General features: G+C 43.6%; 1 protein-coding gene across 1 annotated transcript in view; it reads left to right on the top strand.

The window, feature by feature from the left end:
• Window positions 1-19,011, top strand: part of SLC30A5 (solute carrier family 30 member 5) — a 35,514-nt gene extending 16,503 nt beyond the window's left edge. The window contains exons 11-16 of the mRNA XM_014594901.3: window positions 5,079-5,236; window positions 8,644-8,773; window positions 11,494-11,722; window positions 13,457-13,683; window positions 14,298-14,426; window positions 15,769-19,011. Of these exons, the coding sequence (XP_014450387.2) occupies window positions 5,079-5,236; window positions 8,644-8,773; window positions 11,494-11,722; window positions 13,457-13,683; window positions 14,298-14,426; window positions 15,769-15,939 (1,044 nt within the window). The 3' untranslated portion in view covers window positions 15,940-19,011. The remainder of the gene's footprint in view (window positions 1-5,078; window positions 5,237-8,643; window positions 8,774-11,493; window positions 11,723-13,456; window positions 13,684-14,297; window positions 14,427-15,768) is intronic.
• The last annotated feature ends 6,439 nt before the right edge of the window (window positions 19,012-25,450 follow it).

Raw genomic sequence — 25,450 nt, 5'->3', positions numbered from 1 at the left:
ATATGGCAGCTAGCACAGTGGGGCCTCTGTATGTGTTATTAATGCAACTCAATAAACTCCAGTGTAGTTAGCACCAGAGTTTATTGCCTCTGGGCTCAGCATTTACATGTGCGCCTGGGACTAGCATGTTGTGCAGGACCCCAGGTGGCAGAGGGCCTGGGGAGTCTGCCTGCCAGCCCAGAACTGCTCAACCCCAGCTAAACATGCTGAAGAGGGGTTGGCTGGGGCATGAGGGTGCTACAGTGTGGGGTTAGCCAGCAGGCAGCCCCTGTACTAGCATCATTGTGCCTCAGCCAGTCCTGGTTACCATCTACATGTGTGTTGCAGCCAAGCAAATAACTCCGCTGTAGGATAGTACTTGTTTCAGGTAGTACTATCCTACAGCAGAGTTAATTGGTTTATTCCAGCCTAATAGCCCTGCACATGTTGATGGTGATGCTTTACAGTGGAGCTAATTAGTCAACTCCACAGCGAAGTGCACATGTAGATGCCCCCAATGAAAACTGGAGGTTTCTAGGTTCTAGAACCATAAAACCATAACTTTGAATGACTGCAGGTAAAATTTGGGTGCTATTAAAATGAATGACACTGTGGAGAGTGAATTAATTTAGCGATGTTGTTTTGGAATAAGCAGGAGGAATGGGTAAGAAATGAGGCTGCAGGCAAAAGAAGGTTTCTGGTAACTGAGTGAGAAACAGTTAATGACTGAATGAAGATCTTAGCAAATCTTACTAACGTTTCAGGAGAGAGCTTGAGTAGCTCGGGAGAATAAATGAAGTGTTGAATATAACTTCAAAGATTTGGATCTGAGGTCATGATTATATGGACAAATTGCAGCAAACTAATGGGGAAATAGGGATTTACTGCACATCAGTGACTCTGGTAAGAGTATGTACATAAGCAGTTATCTTGAAGTAAATGAAAAATAACCCTCAGGACTGAGCTGCCACAGGATGGCTTTCAGTTAGAAGATAAAAGCAAGCATGTGTGCAGTTTCCATAAACCACTTGCACCTTAATACTGTGGTTCTTTGAAGCCTGCTCTGTATATGATAATCCATAGTAGAGTTGATCATAGTTTTTTTATTTTATTTTTTTTACATGAAGTATTGCTTGACTGAGAAATGCTGGAGTATTTATTACTAAGGGCTATCTGTGTAAAGAATTCTTCGGGAGTCATTTTGTGCTGAAATTTGTGATTGGCATTTGTAAATGTCTAGTAATACAAGCCATCTCAATCTGTAGTTGTCACTCTAGGAAGGGGCTATGAATTCATACCACTTTAAGTTAGAAAGAGCAGCTTCTCATTTTTAATGCATTTATAACTTGGCAAGGTAAATAAAAACTGATTTAAAAAAATCAAACAAAACCAGAAAAGGTGAGATATAGGATCTTATACTATTTTAGAGTCATGAGGCGCAGCTACATGTGCGCTTTAATGTGCAGTAGCGTATTTTACCGCACATTAGAACGTCACATCAAAAACTATGCTAATGAGCAGTAAAATTAGGCTACACTAAAATTAGCATCACTAAAATAAAGGGTTCACTTTTGCTACTGTGCATTAGGGCATTTATTTAGTACCTCACGTTAGAGGCACAAAATTTAATGTACAGTAGCAAAAGTGCATTAATGAATGTGTAGATGCCCATGGAGAAGAAAAAATGTCAGTCTAGTTCAGTGAAACCAAACCTTCCCCACCCCCTCTAGTAACTGTTCATCTTTGTAAACTGGCCTTTGCAGAGTGCGTAGGAGAACTCTGGTTTCCAGGTGTCCAAGGGCACTTTTACCACATGCTCTGGGGGTTGGGGAAGGGTGGCGCTTTAATTGGAGTGGCTCAGAATTCCAGCGTGTCGGAGCAGCCTCCACGCTCATATATAGATGCCCCATAAAACTACCACTGTAACCGTAATTAGCACTAATTTTTCTCCTATGTTGGTCTCTTTGATAGACACTGTGGGTGCATCTACACATTCAATTAATGTGATACAATAAACTCTGGAGCTGTTTGAGTCAGAGTCAACTGGTCCTGGGCGCAGCATCTACACGTGCACCTGGGACAGCAGCAGTTTAAACCAGTACAGAGCAGGCTTGGGGGGGTCAAACCCAGGCTCCAGGTGGTGTCAGGAAGCAGAGTGGCTGGCTGTGACATAAGGATGCAGAACCTGCAGAGCTATATGGCTAGGCAACAGGCATCCCCCACCCTTTAGCCCCCTTGTGCCCCAGCCAGCACAATTCAAGCAAGGATCTTCCCAGCAATAGAAAGGAGGGCAATACCTTGATAGTTTCCACAGTCAGATTTATCTCCTTTTTTTCAAATGATAATAGTATTGGCATTCCTTACATCAGTGGGAACTTCCTCAGTGTTCCAAATTTTGAGAAACAGTGTGTGGAGCTTGTTTGGTCATAGTTTCCCCAGCTTCTTCAGAGATTGGTAGACTGAGACGTGCTTCCCTTACTGGATGCTGTAGGATGGATTTGATGGTTTCTTCAGTGACTGTCGATTCTCAGTTCAAGAGCTTTTGGTAGTGCTCCTTCCAGCAGTTTTTGATGCACTTATTTTCTTTGAGGAGTGTACTGCCGTCTTCAGATCTAACGGGTGAATCCGCAAGAGCTTGGTCCATAAACAGCCGTGATTGCACTGAAGAAGTTCCACGTCATTGTAAACAAGCTGTTGGATTTCTTTCGCCTTCTCTTCCCACCATTCGTTTTTGATTTCTTGAATCTTCCTCTGGGCTTCAGCTTTAAGCTGTGGAAAAGTTCCCTGCTTCTGACTGGATGTAGGTTGGTTTTGCCCATCACAGAAGGCTTTTCTCTTCCGATCAAGAAAGGCTTTGATCTCACCATTGTTTTTGTCAAATTTGTCCTGATGTGTGATAAAGCCGATTGATTTCATGCGTGCTTCATGAATGGTCTCCTTTAAAGCTTGCCAATCTTCCTCAACACAAGTGTTTTCATTTTCAGTCCTAAGATTGGTGAGTTTCTTGCTGAGATATGTTTGGAGGGCTTTGCAGTGTCAAGGGGTCTTAAAGACATTTGATGATATACTACCTTCAGACTGATTTATGTTGCTTTCAATATTTCAGTGCAACCCTAATGGACATGATTGATTTCACTTAGTGATGATCGCTCCAGCAGTCATCAGCTCCTCCCATAACACATGATTCGTATCAAATTTGGTTACCAAGGAAATTTACCACCATCCTGAGACTCCTTCATGACAGGATGGAAGCAGTCATTCGATGTAGTGGCTCCACTACGGAGCCCTTTGCCATTCAAACTGACGTCAAGCAGAGCTGCGTGATAGCAACAAGTCTGTTTTCTGTCTTTCTTGTGGTCATCAAGGTGCTTATCCATGACTGTCTGTCACATGGCATCAGCATCAGGTACAGAATGGACAGGAACCTTTTTTCAATCTCTTCCGCTTCCATGCCAAAACCAAAGTTACTTCAACCTCAATTACAGATGATTGTGCTGTCATTGCACATGCAGAGGAGGACCTACAAAATGGCCTTTAACAATGTTTCTCTCAAGCATACCAGTGCCTGGGACTGACCCTTAACATCAGAAAAACAAAGATGCTTCACCAGTCCACTCCGGGGCAATCAACTCCCCCAGCAAAGTTCCTTGTGGATGGACAAGAGATGGAAAATGTTGAACATTTTGTATACCTGAGCATCCATCTTCCAAAGAGAGCCAGCATCAAGGAAATCCAGTATAGCTTTTGGAAGACTGTATCATTGTGTGTTCAACGATCATAACATCAGTACTTGAACAAAGCTCCTATTATATAAGGATGTGGTAATCCCAACTCTTCTCTATAGCTGTGAAACTTGGGTGACCTACAGGGACCACCTGGAATGTCATCACCAGCACTACCTCTGAAAGATCCTTGGCATAAAGTAGGAGGATCATCACCCATGCCAGTTGTCCTCACCAATGCTAACAGCACCAGTATGGAAGCTTTGATTTTTTTTATTTTTTTTTTTTTTTCAGCATCAACTGTGATAGATGGGGCACTGTGTGCTCATGCCTGATGTACGTTTACCAAAACAACTGCTATACTCCCAACACGGCCAAGGACAAAGGATATACGTAGGCCAGAGGAAAAGCTTCAAGGACAGCCTCAAGGCAAACATTAATAACTGTTGTGGCATTGACACCACAAATTGGGAAAAACATGGCCCTAGGCAGGGCTACATGATGAAACTTTGTGAAAGAAGGCTCTTCTTCTTTGAGGAAAAGATCTCATCCTGGTGGCAGAAAAATTACAGAAACGGAAGGAAAGCAAACAAGACCAAGAAATCTGTGATCTGACTCTCCCTTTAACCAACACCTGTAGCATTTGCCAGAGAATCTGCAGCTCTAGGATTGGCTGCCTTAGCCATCAGCAAACTCATTTACAACCCTTTACTTCACCCGTGGGAATGATCATCTTCAACCATGAGGGATCACTGCTGCTGACAGCCCCAGCCAGCCTGTCACTGTCTATATGTGCTTTTCATTGCACTTAATTACTCCACTATCAGGTAGTACTGTCCCCGTAGTACTGTCCCCAACAGTACTGTCTTACAGCAGAGTTGGCATGCTGTGCCGTAATACCAGCACACATGTAGACTGTGACACTTTACTGTGGAGCTAACCGGTCAACTCCCCAGTAAAAACACTCATGTAGGTGCACCCTGTATGAACTAAATGGACTTGCAGGCTGCATTGATTAGAAACCAAGAGATTAGATCAGCGTTGAGTTAGTGGCATAGCAGTATGCCTGAAGCTTTCCTTTCTCTATTCTGTTGATATTGATTACTTTGTACAAGAACTTTTTTCTTGACTCTTACTTTCATATGCATGAAGTATGCTTAGGAGGGTTTAAGCTACTATTATATTTAAATTGACCTTTCAAAACTTAGTGTGGATGATGTACTATTTTGTTTTGCGGGGGATAGAGTTAAAAGCGTAGAGATACCTGAAACCTTCTAAAAGAATTGGTAGCACTCTAGTGCCAAATGCATACACAAAATAGTCACGGTTTCATTTAAGTGCACATTCCAAGAATTATTTTTTTTCTTTTAATTTTAGGCTTTTACTTTTGTGGAGCTATTCTATGGAGTGTGGACCAATAGCCTTGGACTGATCTCAGATGGCTTTCATATGCTTTTTGATTGTTCTGCTTTAGTGATGGGGCTTTTTGCGGCTCTGATGAGTAGATGGAAAGCAACCCGTATATTTTCTTATGGGTATGTACAGTCTTTATAGATTATTTTGAAGGGATGCTAGATACTGATTGTAGGTCCTCAGGTTTAAGGCAAAATCTTGGGGTATGTTTCTAATCCAGAATGTTTTCCTGGCACTTATTTCAACGTTCTGTTATTTCTTCTTCTTTTCCCCCTCCCAAAAATGAGCCCGTTGTGCTAATACTGATCAGTCAGATTTATCCATAAAAATGACAGATACAAGATAAATGTGAAAAACGCAATTATGTCAACATGACTGTCATGGGGGAGACTGGGAATTTTTCATGTTTGTGTATAATGTACATTAAAATCATCAACACTGGGCGCCGTCTACACATGCATTTGATCTGATCAGTTTACTTGCAAGTAAACTACTTGCGAGTAAACACTCCCTGGCAGGTGTCTACACATGCAGGGACATACATGGCAGCAGATTTGCTGCTCTTAGCACCAAACTGGTGCTACTTCTTGGAGACCTACAATTAGCCCCTGATGCCACCAGAGGGAGCCCAAGGATCTGGCTGCAGGCTCTTGAAAAGGCAGCCCTGCTCTCTGTTCCTTGGCCAGCCACTTCCCTGGCCAGCAGCAATATGCAAAGCGCAGGAGCAGCATGCGGCAGCTCTCTCCTCACTGTCTCTGCCTCCCCATGCTATGGCTGCTCCAGCCCCTGCCCTTGGCAAGAATGGCCAGCGCCCCAGACTCCTGCTGGCCACCATGTTGGCCTTGCTGGCCCGCTGTGCTGACTGCCAGCTGGCCCATGGCCTTCTAGGCCTGTCTGGCTCCCCAACACACGGTGACCACATGCCCAGCCACAGCACACCATCCCAGGGCTGCCACCGCCGCGCAGCTGCCACCTGGACCCAGGCAGGGATGCCAATGACCGGCTGGAGGATGCTGCCGCCAGGGCCAGCCCTGCTGCCTCTGGGCCTGCTGGGGCAGCAAGGACTGGTGGCTGCACATCAACCAGCAGACCTGGAATGTTGAACAGTGGCTGGAGAAATTCCAGATGATCTGGGCAACCTTCCAGGACCTCCTGGAACAGTTCTTGCCACATCTGAAGAGGCAGGATACTACCATGCAGCTGCCCCTCTCGGTGGACAGCCAGCTGGCCCTCACCCTGCTCAAGCTGACCATGCCAACCCGCCTCCACTATATGGGCCATCTCTTTGGGGTATGCAGGGTCACTGCCAGGATGGCCTCCAGGACATGCTGGGGCACATGGTGCTCCATGTGCATGACCCCTTGGCAGTAGTGGTGTTCTGTGCCCTGTTTCCCCCAGTGCATCAGGGCCCTGGATGAGACCCACATCCCCATCACCTGCTCTCCCCATGGCAACCAGCCTTACTATAGCCAGCCAGGCTTTCACTCCAGTGCTGCAGGCCATTGTGGACCACTGCTGTGCCTTTGCACATGTGAGTGCCAACAGGGCAGGCAGTGCCCATGATGCCCGTGTGTTTCAGAACTCTGCCCTGCCAGGCCTGGTGGAGAGTGGGCGATTTGCACTGAGGGGTGCCGGAGCTGCAGATGGGTGCCATGGTAGTCCCGCCCCTCCTCTTCAGGGACCTTGCCTACCCACTCCTGTCCTGGCTCATGTGGCCCTATATCTGCCAGCTGGACCCCTACCAGGCCCACTTTAATCAGTGCCTGGGCTAGACCCGCACCCTGGTGGAGTGTGCTGTTGGTCATCTCAAGGGATGCTCAAGGGGTCATCTCAAGGGATGCACACCCTCACTGCCTGCCTCAATTTTGCCAAGGGCAACATCCCCTGATCATCATTGCAGCCTGTATGCTGCAAAACATTCTGCTCCTGTTTGGCATTTCCACTTCCATTACTCTGCGGTAACTAATCATGATTAAATTTGCTACCTGCGAATGCTTGTAGACATGCGCTTATGGCACAGTTAAGCATCTTGTAGATGCTCCCACTGACAAGCAAATTTTAGCTCCCTCTGAAGTCAATGGAAGTTTGTGGCTAAATTGCCTATATCTGGGTGTCAGATGAATTGGTTGGCCACATAACTTGCCAACAGCCAGAAAGTTAGAGCTGTCACTGTTAACCTTTTACCCCCATTGCCAGCTGCTGTCAGTTTTCGGCAGCGGTCAAAAACAACACATTTGGGGATATATGTGCAGCAGTGGTAATAACCCTTCCCGGGTGCTTACAGGGAATATGGCCTGCCAACTGATTTGAGTTCCTAAGAACTCCACGCCTAGATTCTGATTCTGGTCACACAGAGGTCCCAGGACAGAACTGTCTGTCTTGCACCTCCCTGTGGTGAGAAGCCCCACAGGCCAGTCAGCCCACTGGCTGTTATGATTGACACCCCTAGCCCAGGCAGTTTAGATCAGGGGTTGGCACCCTGTAGCTTCTGGGCTGGATCTGGCCCACAGAGCCATGGCATCCAGCCTGCAGATGTGGAACTTAGGCAGCAGGAGCTTCTCCTGTGCTATAGTGGGTGGGAAGTAGTAGTAGTGGGTGGGTCCTAGCACCTGCCTGCCTCCCACCTAAGTTGGGTCATTCCAGTCTGCAGCCTGAAAAGGTTGCAATGGGCTGGTTTAGAGAATATGAATTATAGTGCATACAATTACTTTTTAAAGTATACATTATCACTAAATGTTAATCTCATCCTGAAAATAGTCAACCCTTGGTCACCTTTTGTCCTTTCTTATCTACCTACCATCTCTTTATTTTGACTTTGGGCGCATCTATATGAGACGTTTATTGCAGAGTTGCCTAATTAGCTCTGCGGTAAAGTCTCAGCATCTACATATGTGGCCCTATTAGGTTGCAATAAACTAATAAATGCCACTGTAGGATAGTACTTGTCAGCAGGAGTATAACCCTGTGGTGGTGTTATTTGCTCTACCGCAATGCACATATAGACACTGGGGTTGGCTGGAGCATGAGGGTGCTTCAGTGTGGGGGCTGCCTGCTGGCTCACCATGCACTGAAGCTCCCTTGTGCCCTGGCCAGCTCCTCTACAGCATGGTGAACTGGGTCGGAGCAGCCCCAGGCTGGCAGGCCTACCTCCTGGGCCCCCTGCCAGCCGGGGCTGCTCTGACCTAGCTCAACATTCTGCAGTCCCAGGTGCACATGTAAACGTAGCACCCAGGAGCAGTAAACTCCAGTGCAAATTGCACCAGAGTTTATTCAGTTGAATTAATTTCACATGCAGACACATGCCCACTGTAAACTACTAATGAGCAACCTGCTACAATAGGAAAGTGCCTAACGCAACTGCTACCAGAAACTAATTACAAGACAGGTGAGGAAATAACTGTATGACGCTGTGCACAATCAAACTGTTCTTAAAATATTTCATGCGTGAAGGACTAAATAGATTAAAACACTTTCAGATCTCTTTTAAAATTAGTTGTTCAGTTTAAAATGTACACTTGTTCACTTTCAGGTATGGCCGGGTAGAAATTCTCTCTGGATTTATTAATGGCCTTTTTCTAATGGTAATAGCTTTCTTTGTGTTCATGGAGTCAGTGACCAGACTGTTAGATCCTCCAGACATAGATACAAACATGTTAACTGTAAGTCTTGCATTTCATTCTTTTTCTAAAAAAAATACTACTGTTAAATATTATTTCAACTAAAATGAAGATTAATTGAAGTAAATAATAGAAACTAGAGTTACGTAACATCAAGGTTTTGTTTTTATTGACATGTTTCTTTGCTTTCTGGGATACAACAGAATTAAAAGGTCAAGTCCTATCTAGTCTAAAGATAAAAATGTAATTTTGCCTTCTGTGCATTTTACATCTTAAATTCTGTTTTTAGTAAATTACTTTGGGCACGGTCTGAATGCATGAGTAAACTTTGGTGAGTTTTAAAAGGACTTGTCACAGAGCAGCTGATCTGTAGTAACTGTCAGTTTTCCACCTCTAAGCCTACAATAAGCAAAGCAAAACTTGGCAACTTCACTTCACATGCTTCAGAGTAGGAGCAGGCAGGTAGACAGTTACTAACTGCTGACTGCCAAAATGTAAATTGGGTCTTAAAGGGTGTAGGTTGTAGCTGTGTTGGTCTAAGGACATAGGAAGACAAGGTTCTTTAGGTAAATCCGATAACTTTTATTAGACCAACTCAGCCAGTCAGTTAAAATGTAAACTGGGTTGGTCAATAGGTGAGACAGGTGGATGGTGGGGGGAAGGGGAATTAATGTAGCTGTAGTCAAAGGATGAGGGGTGGAGGAGTAGGGCATAAATATAGCTGATAAGAAGTGGATGGTTTACCTGGTCTTACGTCAGGTCTTAAATGTTTTGAGATGTAGTGTTAATATGAAATGAGATGGGGTACAGGTGCACCTTTGAGGCCCCTAACAGATGTTTTTTCCATCAAGCAACAGGTCATATACACACATTCACAGGGCAAGTTACTGGGTGGGGGTGGGGGGGTGAGAAGCACCTTGAGAACTTGCTCCACCAGTGCTCACCAGCACGGGGAGCTGAAGAGCTGTTGGCAGGAACCATAATGCATGCTTTCAGCTGTGCTGGGAATGAGAAATCAGCTGGGTTCACCTTGGGTGAAGGAGTTGTTCCCCCCACACCTGTGCACATCCCTGAGACCAGTTAGAACTTGTTGGAAGGGGAGGGGGCTTGAACTGTCCAGGGTCCTTATGAAATACATTTATGTATGTACATGTCCTGCCTGTGGGTTTCGGAATTAATGCTTTCCCCCATCTCTTTCCAGCATTAGGTCGCTTGAGTGTTCCTTTATTCTCTGGCTATCACAGAGAGGTGCTAAATAGCTTCTTAAAGAAGCACCTTAAAGACTGGTTGGAGAAAGGGAGGAGGGTTGGTGAGTTATGACATCTGCTGCTGTGCCCTTAGGCAGCAGAGTCAAGCATGGGTCACAGAGTTCTCTTGCAGGAAGTGGGGGAGGGAAAAGAGCAGTCCAGCATCCTAGGATGCTGGAGGACCTGCCCAAGCACTATCACCTTATGTAATATGCCACATATTCAAATTTAAAGCAAGATACAAATGAGCTGCAAAGATTCTGCATTTTACAAATAGCATCTTTCAGGCTGGGCTGCTATTTTTTAAGCTAATTATCAAATTGCATATAACAATTAAACACATGATTAATAAATTTAAAGATGTATGGTGCACCTCTACCCTGCCTTTTACCATAAATGTTTTGAATAGAGAAACGTTCAGTGGTATCTTTAATATTCAGTTGAAAAATGTCATGCAATTGTGAATACAACTTGTTTTTAATTTAACGTACATTTTAGAATGATTTTGGCAACTGTATGTATGCATGTCATTGCCATTGTGTTGATTTGCAATTTTAGGTTCTAGTCTCTTTCTCCCTAGTCCACTATAACACGAGGTGTTTCAAGAGATCAGGTAGAAGTCTGGGTAGAAAAGCACTTCATAGACTGAGGGTCAGCAACATAAAGCCTGCAGAGCTCCTGACCTGGCCTGTGGAGCTGGCAGGCTTTGCCTCTGCCCACATCTGTGCTAGGGCTGGACATTTGGAAGCTGGGCCTGCATCACTGGCAGCACTTCCCTCCCCAAGTCCCTGGCTACAATGTGGACACAGCTTCTAGCTAGTGGAATGTAAGCAGTATAAAAGACAAACACTGCTGGATTAAGGTTTATCTTAAAAACATTGTTGCGTCTTACTGCTTTCTTCACAAGATCAGCTCTTGTGTTTGTGAGCTCCAAAAGAGACCTTTCTAATGCTCTTACCTCTGCTAGGAAGTGGATGGGTACAGTTCTGCTGTCTGCTTCCTAGTTATTTTTTTCTCTCCTTGGTTTCCCAGTCTCTTCATTCAATAGCAGAGAGAGATCTGTATTCCAGTCTGCTAAGCACCTCTTACACCTAATTGGAGAAAAAAGACCCTACCTCAAAGTATTAAGATGTGTGCTGGTCCTAAGCATTCCTGCTGCATACTTTTTGGTAAAATCACTCTGAAGTGTTGAGGAAAAACTTGCACTTTTATTCCCAGAGCATTTTTTCTAAAGGAGAAATTTGGTTCCACTTTGCTGAAAGCAAAGGGGCTGCTATTTCCTGATTTGCTGGTACTAGATTTTTGAGAGGAAAAGTCATTTTAAAAAACCTTAGAAATTTCACTTCTGAGCAGTCGGCAGTATGGAAGTCCTTTTGTTTGTGTTAACTGCAGTAGAAATACCACAAAAGCATTATGGCTTTTTTTTCTGTTTAACTATTTCTGTTTCCTAACAAGCCAGTTTAGCTTCAGAAGAAATAGTAAAGTTAAAGTTATTTTCCTTCCTCCCTCTCCTAGCCAGTCTCAGTTGGAGGGCTGATTGTAAACCTTGTTGGTATCTGTGCCTTTAGCCACGCCCACAGCCATGGGGCTTCTCGAGGAGGCTGTCAGTCACATGATCACAGCCATTCACACCATGGCCATGGACATGGTCACAGTCATGGACATGGTCATTCCCATAACGACCATGGGCACAATCACAGTCATGGACATACCCATGGAGGAGGCATGAATGCGAATATGAGAGGTAAGTACAATTTAAGTCAAATTATCTACTTGACTTGCTCAATTTATGTCAAATTATTTTCTGTGCACAGTTTTTGCTTTCTCCCCAAACATCTCTCTCTAGGCATGTATTTATGCAGTATAAAGGTAGCTTTTTAACAGTTTCTTCAAGCCAAAAATAATGTTAAAATAAACCATATGTTGGGACACTAGTCTCACAACTCTTGCACTTAAAATTCCCAGGCTGATAATAGTATCTATATTGGAGGCACTTCCTTGTTTAAATTATTTGATCTATAATTTTGTTTATAGTGTCCACAACTCTTCCAGGTATTCTGTAGAAGAAATAAAATCCAAGCTTCTTACTGCAAAGAGCTTGTTGTCAACTTTCATTTGGCATATAACAGCATAAGTACAATGGGAAAGGGATGGAGAGTAGAAGAACAGTGTTTTAACTGTCTTGATTGTAAACTTTTATTCGGATATGCCCCTAGTTCATTATGATTCAAAATTATAGCCTGTAAAAAATCTGAGTAGTAGTGTTTTCTTTTTCAGTTCTGCTAAAGAACAAACTAACTCAAAATAAGAACATTATATGAATGTATCATCACCTCTCACTATAACCAAAAGCTTCCACTTAATTGAGGAAAGTGATCCAATATAAAATGTATTTTATAAATGTTTGGCATTTAAAAGTCTTGCGGGAATTTTTTTTAACATGTAAAATGTTTTTCCTGGCCCAAGAGTAAGCATCAGAATACTTTTATTCTTTTTAGTTAGTTATTTTAATCAATGGCAAGTTTAAATACAGGCAGTTGCTTTATTTGACAGCATTCAAATTTTATTTATAAATTTTGAATTTTCTGTAACACTTGCTCACCCTATCACTACTTCCACAACTGGTAATCCTGATTTCTCCGTTGCCATTAATATCACAACTATATGAGAATACTACAGGTCAAAGGGTTAGACTATGGATCAGCAAAATGGTGGATCTGGCCAGTTCATTTCCCAGCAGCTTTTGCCCACATCACTGCAACTGGTTTCCATGAACACCCCAGCAGTGGCAGAGCCATGACAGCACGGGCCAGGCTTTCCATGGAGACCAGCCCCAGCAGTGCTGGCTTGGCAGGGAGCTGCTGCAAGGCCAGAGCTGAGATCTTCAGCAGTGACAGCATGGTCCAGAGCTGGGACAGAGCCACAATCCACTGCCTGCATGCCCCTACCTGGCGTGCAGGCACTGGATCACAGTTCTGTCCCAGCTCCAGATCATGCTATCACCACTGCAAAATCCTGGCCCTGGAGCAGCTCCCTGCTCAGCCACGTGCTCTGCCAGTGCTGCTGGGGCCAGTCTCCATGCAAACCCTGGCCCCCTGCCATCGGGGCTCCACTGCTGCTGGGGTCTCCATGGAAACCAGCCACAGGGACATGGGCAGGGGCTTCTGGAAAATGGAGTGCAGCACAGGCCCGATTTCAGCCTGTGGCCTGGACTTTGCCCTGGTATAGATATTTATCTCAGTTTGAGTTAAAAGGAAACAAAATATTAATGACAGTAGCTTTAGTTTGGGATCTGCTTGTAAAATCACATCACAAATACAGAAAAATAAGTCTGATATATCAGTATCTACCAGCACTATGACCACTTTGACTTCCTATCATAAATCCAGGGGAAATCTTGGATACAAATTCTGTGCAATCCAAGTGTTGCTGATAAGTAACTGGATGTATGTCACTTAACATATTGCTTTGATTTCAGGTGTGTTTCTACATGTGTTGGCAGACACCCTTGGTAGTGTTGGCGTGATTGTATCCACAATATTTATTCAGCAGTTTGGATGGCTGATTGCCGATCCACTCTGCTCCCTTTTTATTGCTACGTTAATTTTTCTCAGTGTTATCCCACTGTTAAAAGATGCCTGTCAAGTACTATTGTTGAGGCTACCTCCAGAACATGAGAAGGATCTGCATATTGCTTTAGAAAAGGTCAGAACTGGAACTTTTTCTTATACATTGGCGTGTGCTTATACATGGACATCAACATCCTAGGTGTATGAATTTTTGAAAATCTTATTTAGTAATTGTGTTCAAGTAATCCTTCTCCATCACTATGATAAACATCTCCTTGCACACTTGAGTATCCTACATTGCTTGTCTAGATTCAACTGACTTAGATGCATGGAGGTTTGGAGTAATTTAATTTTGTGAAAACTGTTTGAATTGCAGCAACAGCCAAGTGGTGCCTTTTGCTTTTGCACATATCTCGATCCTAGAATACTTCTGGTAACTCTGGACCTGTCCAACATAATGAAGGGGAGCTAAATAATACTGAACACAATTAATTATTAGACATAACTGTTCTTGTAAAAGCTGGACCAGCAATATTTTAACCCTAGTACACTGGTCCTCAAACTTTTTCCAGTTATGGGTCAAATTTCCAAATCTCTAAAAAGGTTTAAATGACTAAATTTATTTTGCTGTATAATAATTTTGTCTACTGCATGAAATAATTGCTACCAGCAGCTCTTTGAATTGGCAGGAAGTCATAAAGTATATAGGGCTGAGGGAAGAAATTCTCACTGCTAATCTTTTTTTCACAGATCCAGAAAATAGATGGTGTCATATCTTACAGAGATCCTCATTTTTGGTGTCACTCTGCTAGCGTTGTGGCAGGTACTATACATGTACAGGTGATGTCAGATGTGATGGAACAGAGGATTATACAGCAGGTAACCACACAACATCAGTTGTCATCTGTTTCTGTTTCACCCCTTACTGGGTAACCCTATTTCATCATAAACATAAGTTTGAGGCTATTTTGCAGGTGGATTTACAGTTACTAACTGATATCTCAGGACAGTCTTTGTCAATATGACTCTGTCCCGCCTCTTTCTGCTGTTTATCCTATAATTCGGTATTTCGGTAGGTTTTTAACGTTGAATATAGATCAGCTAGTTCTTTTATCTTGCTTTATAGGTGGCCTGTTTGGTCATGGTACTCCCATACTATTACTTTATTAAACCCAGTGACTTCTGAATGTGCAATTACTCTTATTCTGGAAGTTATTTACCTAGGGAGCTGGCTGAAACCTGCAGAAATTCTAGTGAGAAAATCCTTGATCACTGGCTCTGCTAAAGGTTGTAGTAAATGTCTTGCTCTGAGAAGAGAATAGGGCAGTAAATAAGTATAGAACTGCAAGTAAGACTAGCTTAGAAATCAGGAGATCCACTTCTAGTCCTGGTTTTGCCAGTACCTTGTGTCTCTATCCTAGAGGAATCATTTGGTGCGTCTATCAAGGTTTGCCCATCCATAAAATGGAGATAATATTCACTTCTCTGTGGTTAAAAACAAAACAAAACTAAAAAACAGCACCTTTTAAACACACCATTAGTAGTTCTTAGTGTGTGTGTGTCTACACAAGACGCTTACTGTGGTGCTGCCTAATTAGCTCTGCAGTGAAGTCCTCTGCACCTACACACGTGGCCCTATTAGGCTGCAGTAAACTAATAAACTCCACTGTAGGATAGTACTTAAATACAAGTACTATCCAACTGCAGTTATTTCCTGTGCAGCAGCACACGTTATCAACACTGACGAGGCTGGATGGGACATGAGGGTGCCTCATTGCAGGAGCTGCCTGCCAGGTAGCCCCACACTGAAGCACCCTCATGCCCCAGCCACCCACTCTGCAACACACTGAGCCAGGTCAGAGCAGCCCCAGTCTGGCAGGCTGACCACCCCCAGGTCAGCATGCTGCAGCCCCAGGTGCATATTCAAACAGCACACCCGGGAACAACAAACTCTAGTGCAATATGTGCGAGAGTTTGTTGCATTGAATTAACTCGCGTGTAGATGCCCCCAGTGGGTTTTATTTGAAAGCAAAAAAGTGTTCACTTTGAACATATTCCTGACTGTCTAGCTGGAAAATGTCTGTGATCATATGAACATTAAAAGCTTGTATAGAAATTGATGCGATCTTTTGTCCTATTGGTAACCATTGTCTAGTACCAGAGTAAAATAATGAATTGCAATGACAAGAGATTTAATACTGATAATTTTTTTAATACTCAGGTAACAGCAATTCTGAAAGATGCTGGAGTGAACAATCTAACTGTGCAGGTGGAGAAGGAAGCTTATTTTCAACACATGTCTGGCCTCAGTACAGGGTTTCATGATGTTCTTGCAATGACACAACAAATGGAATCCATGAAATACTACAAAGATGGCACTTATATCATGTGATATGGCATCATGTTCACTAATGGGATGTAAAGAATTTAAACTGTAGGGTTCAATATTTGTATTATTTTGTCAGGGCAATTTGCACATACATGTACAGAAACAAATGTACTATATATATATGATTTTTTTAAAGTTTTAGTATCTTTAAAATTGGATCAAGATGCTCTTTTTAAAGGAAATAAGATGGACTAGAACACTTCCTGTATATGTGGAAATAATGGAAATCTGAAATACTTTGTGGTGTTTATTAAACAGAAATCTTACTCCGTGTGTGGATGAGCACAGCTATATTTTATATACATTCTTCTTAAAGTGGAGCACGAACATTTTTTTTCCAGGTCAAAATCCACAGGAGATGAGAATCATGTAGGTTGCAGTAGAAGCCAGATCAGCTCCAAACTGCACTTTTTCCCCTAAAACATCTTTGAAGACTCTCCTTGTATGTGACAGTGTATACATTATTATGAAAAATACAAATTAAACTGAATATGGAGTCTCACTTTTTCCAGGGTTTGTTAGGTACAGATAGAAATATATAATTTTATATTTATTCAGTCTCTGTATATAAAACTAATTTCTAAACATAATTTTACTACATCAAAGCAAGTAAATGCTACCATTTTAAATTTATATCAAAGTAACTGATTTTTATAAGGAATAAGCCCCGTACTCCCGCACTACTTTGTGTTCTTGCTTATTGGGGAGACTGAAAAGTCAAATTGAACCACTGTGTAAAATAAATATTTTATACTTGTTTATGAACAATTGCAAGTGGAAATCTTGTTCAAAGTGTAAAGTATTTCATCATTGAAAAACATCCTAAGCACTTCTTCCCCCAGTGATGTTTTTCTCCAAAAAGCAGAATATTTCACTTGATCTATTAGTCATCCTATTGAGGGGAAAAGCCTGTAATTCGTACATATGTTTTGTATGTGTTTTTATAACATTAAATAGAAAGATATAGAGTATCTAGGTATTGTGCCAAGGTACATTACATAATTGAAATCAATGTGTAAGAAAAGTGCATGGGAGAAGCAGCAGAATAAGCTGTCAGTAAAGTGTTCACTGTCTGTAAACTGCTTGCTTCTCTTAGACGCTGTCTAAATGCAGAGAATAAAGAAATTCATGATTCAGGATCAGCAGTACTAGTTCAACTTGAACTCTTTTTATATTAATGTAAAAAGTCACTTTTTCAAGCCAAAAAAAGGCTTGCCATTATGGGTGGTGCTATCCTACAGCTGTCATCTAGTTTAAAAAAAAAAAAGTGTATCATAGTGATATGTTAATCCAGTTTGAGACTATATATCCCTGTCACCCCACATTTTCTTAGGTGAGTAAAGATAGGGCTCTGGCCCATACAATCATTATAGGACTTTGCAGATTCCTAAGATACTGTGCAAACTGAAGTGCTTTGAGATTTACTAATTTAAAAAGACCCATAAAAATGGGCTGTCAAGGGAAGAATGACATTTAAGTGCATATGCATGGTACAGAAGACAAAGCTATTGTATTGGGTCCTGCGTAGTTGAAACAAGCATCCTTCAAACTGTTAATTTTGCAATCCCATACTTATGCTTTTCATTTTCTTCTGTAAAAACACTTGACATTCACCCTTCAGATTTGGTAATTGCTTAGTAGTTAATATAACTGAGTTGTTCCTTCTGCATTATTTTCAGTATCTTTACTTTGGCCTGTTACTTTTTCTCTGTGTTTAGAGAAGCTATCTGGAGTTTAACAGACATTAATTAGTATTGGAAGAATTTAGCACACAATGACACTGCAGCAACTTCAGATTGAGGAAAGAGCATTTAAAATCTCATTTGGTAAATGACATATTGTGCAATCAGCTTACTATACCTTCCATATTAATTTCCATTTTGTGTATTTAAAAAAAAGAGTTCCATGCCATTTCTTTTTGTCTCAATAGCACTGAAGTAGATTAAGTTTTGCAGGCTTGAAACTGCTTTTACACGGTGTGCTTGAGGTCAGAAAAAGCTTTAAAATTATGCCACCTGACTCCAAGAGATAAATTTGACATGACTGAATATACATAAGATCTTGATCCTGATAGTACTGGGGACCTAATACAGTTCTGGATATATTCTGGATTTATTTTTATTTTTTTTATTTCCTGGCTGTATAGTAACAAAATGACTCTGTTTCAGTTTTACATGGTATCAATAGTATAGGAGCGAGAAAACATCCAATCTGCAAAAGGGATGGGACCTTCCTGCTTGCTTTTTTTCCATTAGAAATGTATGCCTTGTTCAGTTTTTGGAAGGGTCTAATTGAAGGAGCTATAGCATTGTGATCATGACTTTTGTATAAACCTAACTTTAGGGGGATTATTGTGTTTTCAGACTATTCAAGTTTTATTTCAAACCACATATATCAAGCCCCTTTTACACAGCATGATTACCTTGAAGATTGTAGCACTGGAAACTAAGGGGACCAAACATGAACAGGAAACAGTTACCCAATAGTGCATTTTTTCAGTCAAGTAAATTCAACTAAATCCAACACAACTGAAAAATCACTCAAAGTTTATTAAGGTGTTCTGGATGTATGTTTCATGCCTTAAGCCATAATCAGGACAAACCCTAAAACATACTAGGATATCAGAAGGCATGTTAATCAAGTAGCACAGACTTGTCACCTACAACAGGGCCTGCTAACTTGTTTGTTAGCCTGAGTCTTAACAAGCATTGAGTTTCTCAGCTAAGTGTGTTTTAATTATGCTAGCCCATAGCATCAAGTCAGAGATGCATTAAGCAGAACCCATATTGTCAAATTCACAATTCATATATTTTAACAAAGAATGCATATTTCACTGTGAGATCAAGAATTACATAAAAGGCAATTATTTGTAGCTTGAAAAATTAAGTCCACTGAATTATATTTTATAAGTATTTTGGTGTTCTTGTTCTAGTAATCTGATTTCTATGCAGGTAGATGCAATGAAACACTGTTTTTAGGTGCAGTTTCAAGGATGAAACTGGTTTAATTTGTACATTTAGCAGAAAGTAATATGTATATACCATGCAGCAAAAAAATAAATTTATTTTTCATGAATGTTTTAATCTCATGTAGTGCATCTTGACTTCTGAATTTAAAAAAATATATATATATTCTGGTCCCCTATTTGGGATGTATGTGTGTATATAAGTAGATTGTTTTTTAAATGTTATATGAGGTTTTACATTTGTTAGTAGTACACACATCTAACTGTTTGCCTGTCTGTACCCTAACATATTAAAATGCTTTATTTAAAATTATAGCATTTCACAGCTGACCTACTACAAGTGTTTCGTCCATCTGCTCTAAATGGAAGCTACATTAAACCTTCGTTTACTTCCACTGTTACCAATAGGATTCTTTTCACCAGAGCCCTAAAGGATTGACACGGCAACTCGTGCAATGTGGTATCAAGTGAATTTTAATAATAACTCCCATACAGTATTACAGGTTTCTTCCCCATAATACAACCTGGCAAGTAGCTTCTTAGATGTTTCAGCAGTGACCTTTGGAGGATCCCAGGCCTTGGGTCCTCCTCTGGGTGTGTGTGATGTTTGTTTATGGCTTCCCCATTGCAGGGATGAAGCAGCTGTATCTGCCCTCCCAGAATCACTGCATGCTAACACACCTTTCCTTTGTTTATTATTTTTCTAATTTTCTAATCCCAAATTTTCCAATCCCCTGGGACTGTGCCACGTATATGCCTTATAAGGAAACTTGTGTCTTGCTTGCCTAGTGCACCAATCACAGCACTTGCATCTAATGCCACAGAAAGGACTCTGTTCAATTTTACTGCTTCATTCTGGGAAGGCCTGGACTATGGCTAAGAGCCTTAGCACAACTCAGTTTGCCTACTACACCACTGTACTGGCATAGCAACAGATGCATGAAGCAGGTACATGCAGCACATCAGCTGACATGTACTGCCAAGCAGTGAGTCTCTCCAGTCCTTTTCCCCTCCTTAAGCTTGAGTATTATGCCTAGAATGCCATTGGTGATAATTGCTTTTATTGCACATTAAAATCCTACTAGCTTCAGAGCTGTGACAACCAGCTACAGATCTCCATGTAGAGCCTTTCTTTACAGAGTTCTAGTGGGAATCAGTCATAACTTATACATATTTTTCAATTTAAAACTGATCTTGGCACAAAGTAAGACAACCTGAGCACGTCTACATGTGCAATTAATGCAATGTAATAAACTTGCACAGTTCACACTGTTTATTGTTCCAAGGCACAGCATTTGCACTTGCATTCAGGACTGCAGAACATTGAGCCAGGATGGAGCAGCAGGGGGTACTGGGAGTCAGCCTGCCAGCCTGGGTCTACTCCAGCCCAGCTCAATGTGCTGTGCAGGGGCAGGCTGGGGCACAAGGGTGCTGCAGTGTGGGACTAGCCAGCAGGCACTGAAGCACCCTTGTGCCCCAGCTAGCCCCATCACTTGTCTACATGTACATTTCACTGACTGTAACTATGCTGCTGTAGGGTAGTACTTATGTTGGGCAGTACTGTCCTACAGCGGAGTTAATTAGTTAACTGGCCTAATAGCACTGCCCATGTAGACAGTGATGCTTCAGTGCAGAGCTAATTAGCTCCACAGTAAAGCATCTCACTGGTTATTTCTTCTTGTCTTTGTCCATATACAGAAAAAAATCATACCCCTTATACCCCTCTTTTTGTGTAGGCTTAAGTTCTGCCTTTACAATAAACAAACATATTTTGTGATGGTCTATGCAATTAGTCACTGTGCCACCTCAGCAGCTCTATCAGGCATAATCAAATTACCCTCTAGGATCTTCCTGCTTTTGAGTAACTGCTCCATTGTTAAACATGAAGATGGTTTTAACTGCAATCCTTCCTCATAATGCCTGATCCTCTTTTTGGATAGTGTGTGAAAGTTAGGATCCTTGTTTCTTTCTTAGTACTCTTGTCTGGAGGCTTTCTTTTTATAGGAGCATAAGGAAAGTAGGGCTGAAAGAGATGTCATGAGGTCATCTATTCCAGCTGCTTGCTCGAGGCAGAATCATCCCTGAATAAACCATCTCAGCTAAGTGTCTGTCTAACCTGCTCTAGAAAATTTCCTCATATGGATGTTCTACAACATTTCTAGGTAGCCTATTCCAATGATTGACCAGCCTCAGAGTCAGAAAGTTCTTTCTAATATCCAACTTAAATTTCCTCTACTGCATCTTGAGGCCATTGTTCCTCATCCTGTTCCCTACAGAGAAAAGCCCATCTCCGTCCTCCTACTCGCCCTTCAGGTATTTGAAGGCTATTAACAAACAACCCTCAATCTTTTCTTCTCCAGAGTAAATAATCCTAGTTTTTGCCTTTTGAAGTCTTTGAAATAGCAGCAGGTGAACATTGAGTTGGATTATAGCAGGTTAACATTTCAGCTGGTCAGAAGATGTGATCTGCTTTTCCAAAAAGTTCATAATGATGCATTTTCATTTGAGAATTTCAATGCAATCTTCTGCAAATGCTGCTGTAGTGTCTCAAATAATCTGTTCTTCTGGTGCCTCATAGTCCTACTCATGTCCTATAAGCACCAAATTCCCTTTTAGAGAGAAAAGGCAGTGCATCATAGGAATCCCAGACTGTGGTGCATCAGGAGAGATGCAATCTGACCAAGTAGGAAAATGTCATAAGCAGCAGAAGAGTGGGGGCTAACAGAGCTCAGCCCCTCAAACGCAGGGCAGCAGGTATGGCTGGACAGGAGCCCAACTGCAGGCTGCTGCTGCAGGGAGGGAGTGGTGTGCACGCTCAGATACCCTGCACAGCCAGGCTCGCAGCTGGCTCAGCAGGCAGGTAAGTTTCTTTCAATCTGATTTTTTTATGACTGCCTGGACTTGGGGCAGATTGAGAACCCCATAGTGCAGGAGAGAGTGAGGTAGGGGCAGGGACAAATCATTCACCTCTGCCCCTGCCTCGGTCCCTGCTGCACTGCGGGGATTGTCCCACAACCCAGCCCGGCTGGGCCCCATTCACAGTGAATGGTGTCCCGGCCAGGCTGGGTTGTGAGACAATCAGAGCCTGGCAGCTCCTCCAGAGGGGCAGCACTGGGAAGCCAAGGCAGGGGCTACATGGCCCCCTGATCTTTGCACAGGGCAAGGGCAGGCTGCAGCTGCAAGCTGGGCTCTGCTCCCTGCCTCTGTGCTCGCTGCAGCTGCTTTGAAAGCAGTGCAATGCCATGTGCATCCCAGTGCTGTGTGGGCTGGGCAGCAAGGCACATGGCGCCATGCCGTGCTGCTTTCAAAGCAGCTGCAGTGAGGAGCAGAGGCAGGGAGCAGAGCCCAGCTTACAGCTACAGCCCACCCTTGCCCCATCCAAAGATCAGGGGGCCATGTGCCCCCACCTTGGCTCCCCGGCAGTGCACCTCTGGAGGAGCTGCTAAGCTCTGATTGTCCCATGACCCGGCCTAGCCAGGGCTGCATTCACCATGATGGGGCCCCAGCTGGGCCAGGTCATGGGGCAATCAGAGCCCAGCGGCATGGGAGGGCCAAGGGAGGGGAACATGCCCGCCCAGGGCTTCCCTGCGGTGTGCGCGGTGGCAGGAGCTGCCTGCCCATGCCCCTGGATGAACTGCTAGGCTCCAATTGCCCCACAACCTGGCCCGGCCTTAGCGCAGCCCAGCCCTCCCCTCCCCACCCCCACCCAGAACAGCCCAATACAGCCCCAGCCCAGAGTGGCAGCCTGCCCTGCCCCATGCTGATCCAGGGCCACACACGGCCCCCATGCCTCCTGGGTGCACGCAGTGGTGGAAGCTGCCTCCTTCCCGTGCCCCAGGATGTCACGGCTTCATCCCACGTCCTGTGCCCCGTGCCCCGTCGCGGCTGTGCAGGACCTGCCCCAGCAGCAGCAGAACAATGACTTGGAGTGGGCACAGGGGTCCCGGGGGCTCCGTCACCTCCAGCCTAGTGGGTCAGCCAAGGCTGGCCCTGCTCTGGCCCCCCCAGGCAGTGCGGGACTGGGGAGGTGGCAGATTGGTTAGTGCGGGGGAGTGCCAGCACTGGGCAACAACCCCAGGCACAGGGGAAGGGGTGGCCAAAGGGGTGCAGTGGGCCCCAGCCCCGATCCTGGGCTCCGCTCCCTCCCCCTGGCCCCTTCCTCTGCAGACTTTCCCACCAGGGAGGGGGCAACACATACACGATCAGCCTCCCTCACAAATTATTTTCTCCCTCCACCTATGGAGAACGTGAACACAAATCAACAGAAGAAATACAAACTCCCATAAGCTAGTGCAGCAGTGGATCCAAATCAAAACTTTACTGTCCTTGGATGAAGTTATTTTTAATGGAAAGTTGAACTCTCCTATGTAAAGCAGACATTAGTGAAAAGGTTCACTGTCTTGAAAGCCATTTTTCCATTGAAAACTGATTGATAAGAAGTCTTCTGTTAACGCCTTATTTAATATATCACATTAGCCTAACTTAACAGCATGACCTTGCACTTAGAAACGGCAGTCAATTCCCATACAGATGCAGTAACAGCCTACACACACAATGGCACTGTACAAAATCAAAAAAGATGCAAAGCTTTGCAGGGATATAACCTATGGTTTGTAGCACCACAGCTCATTGCATCACCCTCTACTCACTTCCATGGGGCATTGTGAAACAATTTGTCTCTTCTCTGAGAATGGTGAACAGAAATGATCTAGGACCAACTTCTTTTCCCTGGTGCCTCCTTGTGCTCTGAAGCGTGGTAATCTGCAACTGCAATTGACAGATACTTTATATGTGGCAGCAGTGACCAAGAGACAGCAATAGTACAGATGTGAGTATTTAGGAGCTGGCTTTTTCTGGCCAGGAACAGGAAAAAAAACAGTCAGCACTGCATGAACTTAGCTAAAGCCATCTTTTATGGCTGATCCTCCTACCCTGCAAAAAATTCAGACCAAGACTATGATCACTGAATGATGGGGATACAGTATGATAAAACAAAGCTGCAGACTCAGAACATTTATAAAAGGAGAACAACAACACCTGCGTAAGCTTTGCTCCATCTTTGAGTACTAAAACATCCAAAGGGGCAACAACAGGCCCAAAGTGTACTGCTATCACCCTGTAAAAGTTGGTACTCCCCCAGGTTGTTACAGGTGTACTGATAAACAGTTCAGGGTTGGCATAGCACTGTCACTCCAGACCCCCATCTGTGATCAAACAAAGGCAAAACATCTGGGCAATCCAGCTGCAATCAACTTCCACAGTCAAAAGATGTGCAATGAAAAGCATAGGGGCACAAACATTTAACAACACCAAACACTGCAGAGTGCAAGACACTGATGCAGTGGCACGTGTTATGGAACTGCACATCAGCATGGAATCTGTCCCCTTTCTTGCACACTGAACTGGGGCTTGTGTGCAAGATAGGCATGGGTGGATAAGTGGTTTGGGCTCACCAGGTGGCTCATGATCCTGCTTCTCTCAAAAGCCATGTCTTGACCCCTCAGCTATGACCATGGCAAAGAAACTGGGATAAAGCATCCACACCTGAGGACAGGAGGGTGATCCAGGCAGATCTTGACAGGCTCATGAAATGGACAGATGAGAACCTGATGGTGTTTAATACTGAAAAATGCAAGGTTCTCCACCTTAGGAGGAAAAACCTGCAGCATGCTTATAGGCTCAGCAGTGCTACGCTGGTTAGCACTACAGATGAAAGGGACTTGGGGGTCATCATTGACCACAAGATAAACATGAGCCTTCAATGTGATGCTGCGGCTAGTAAAGCAAGCAAAACACTGGCTTGCATCCATAGATGTTTCTTAAGCAAACCCCGGGACATCATTCTCCCATTGTACTCGGCCTTGGTAAGGCCACAGCTGGAATACTCCATCCAGTTTTGGGCTTCACAACTTAAAAAGGATGTGGAGAAGCTTGAGGGAGTGCAGAGGAGAGCCATGCACATGATCAGAGGTCACGAAAACAGACCTTATGATGAGAGGCTGAGCCATGGGGCTCTTCAGCCTGGAAAAGCGCAGGTTCAGGGGTGATCTGTGGCCGCCTATAAATCTATCAGGGGTGCTCATCAGGATCTGGGGGAAAGTCTGTTTGCCAGAGTGCCCCAAGGGATGACAAGATCGAATGGTCACAAACTCGCTGTGACCAATGCAGGCTGGACATAAGGAAGAACTTCTTTACTTCTCTACTGCCAGAGGCGGTTCAAGCACCTACTTTGAATGCCTTCAAGACACATTTGGATGCTTATCTTGCTGGGATCCTATGATCCCTACTGACTACCTGCCCCTGGGACAGGGGGCTGGACTCAGTGATCCTCCAGGGTCCTTCCCAGCCCGAATGTCTATGAAATCTATGAAATTCTGCTCTCACCTCTTTTCCTCCCATGTTCACTTTCCATGTAACCCAGATCCCTCCTTCTTCATTTTTCAGCCATCCCTGGATCCTCCCACCAGTATCTGAGCTCTTGCTGTTGCTCTGACCACCTGGAATTATCCTATGCATCTCCACAAATAAGTCACAGACTTTGGCTTTCAG

Source organism: Alligator mississippiensis, chromosome 3 (genome assembly GCF_030867095.1).
Source record: "Alligator mississippiensis isolate rAllMis1 chromosome 3, rAllMis1, whole genome shotgun sequence".
NCBI lineage: Eukaryota > Metazoa > Chordata > Crocodylia > Alligatoridae > Alligator > Alligator mississippiensis.
Note: the sequence above shows the minus strand (reverse complement) of the source record. Positions and strands in the feature narration are given on the sequence as shown.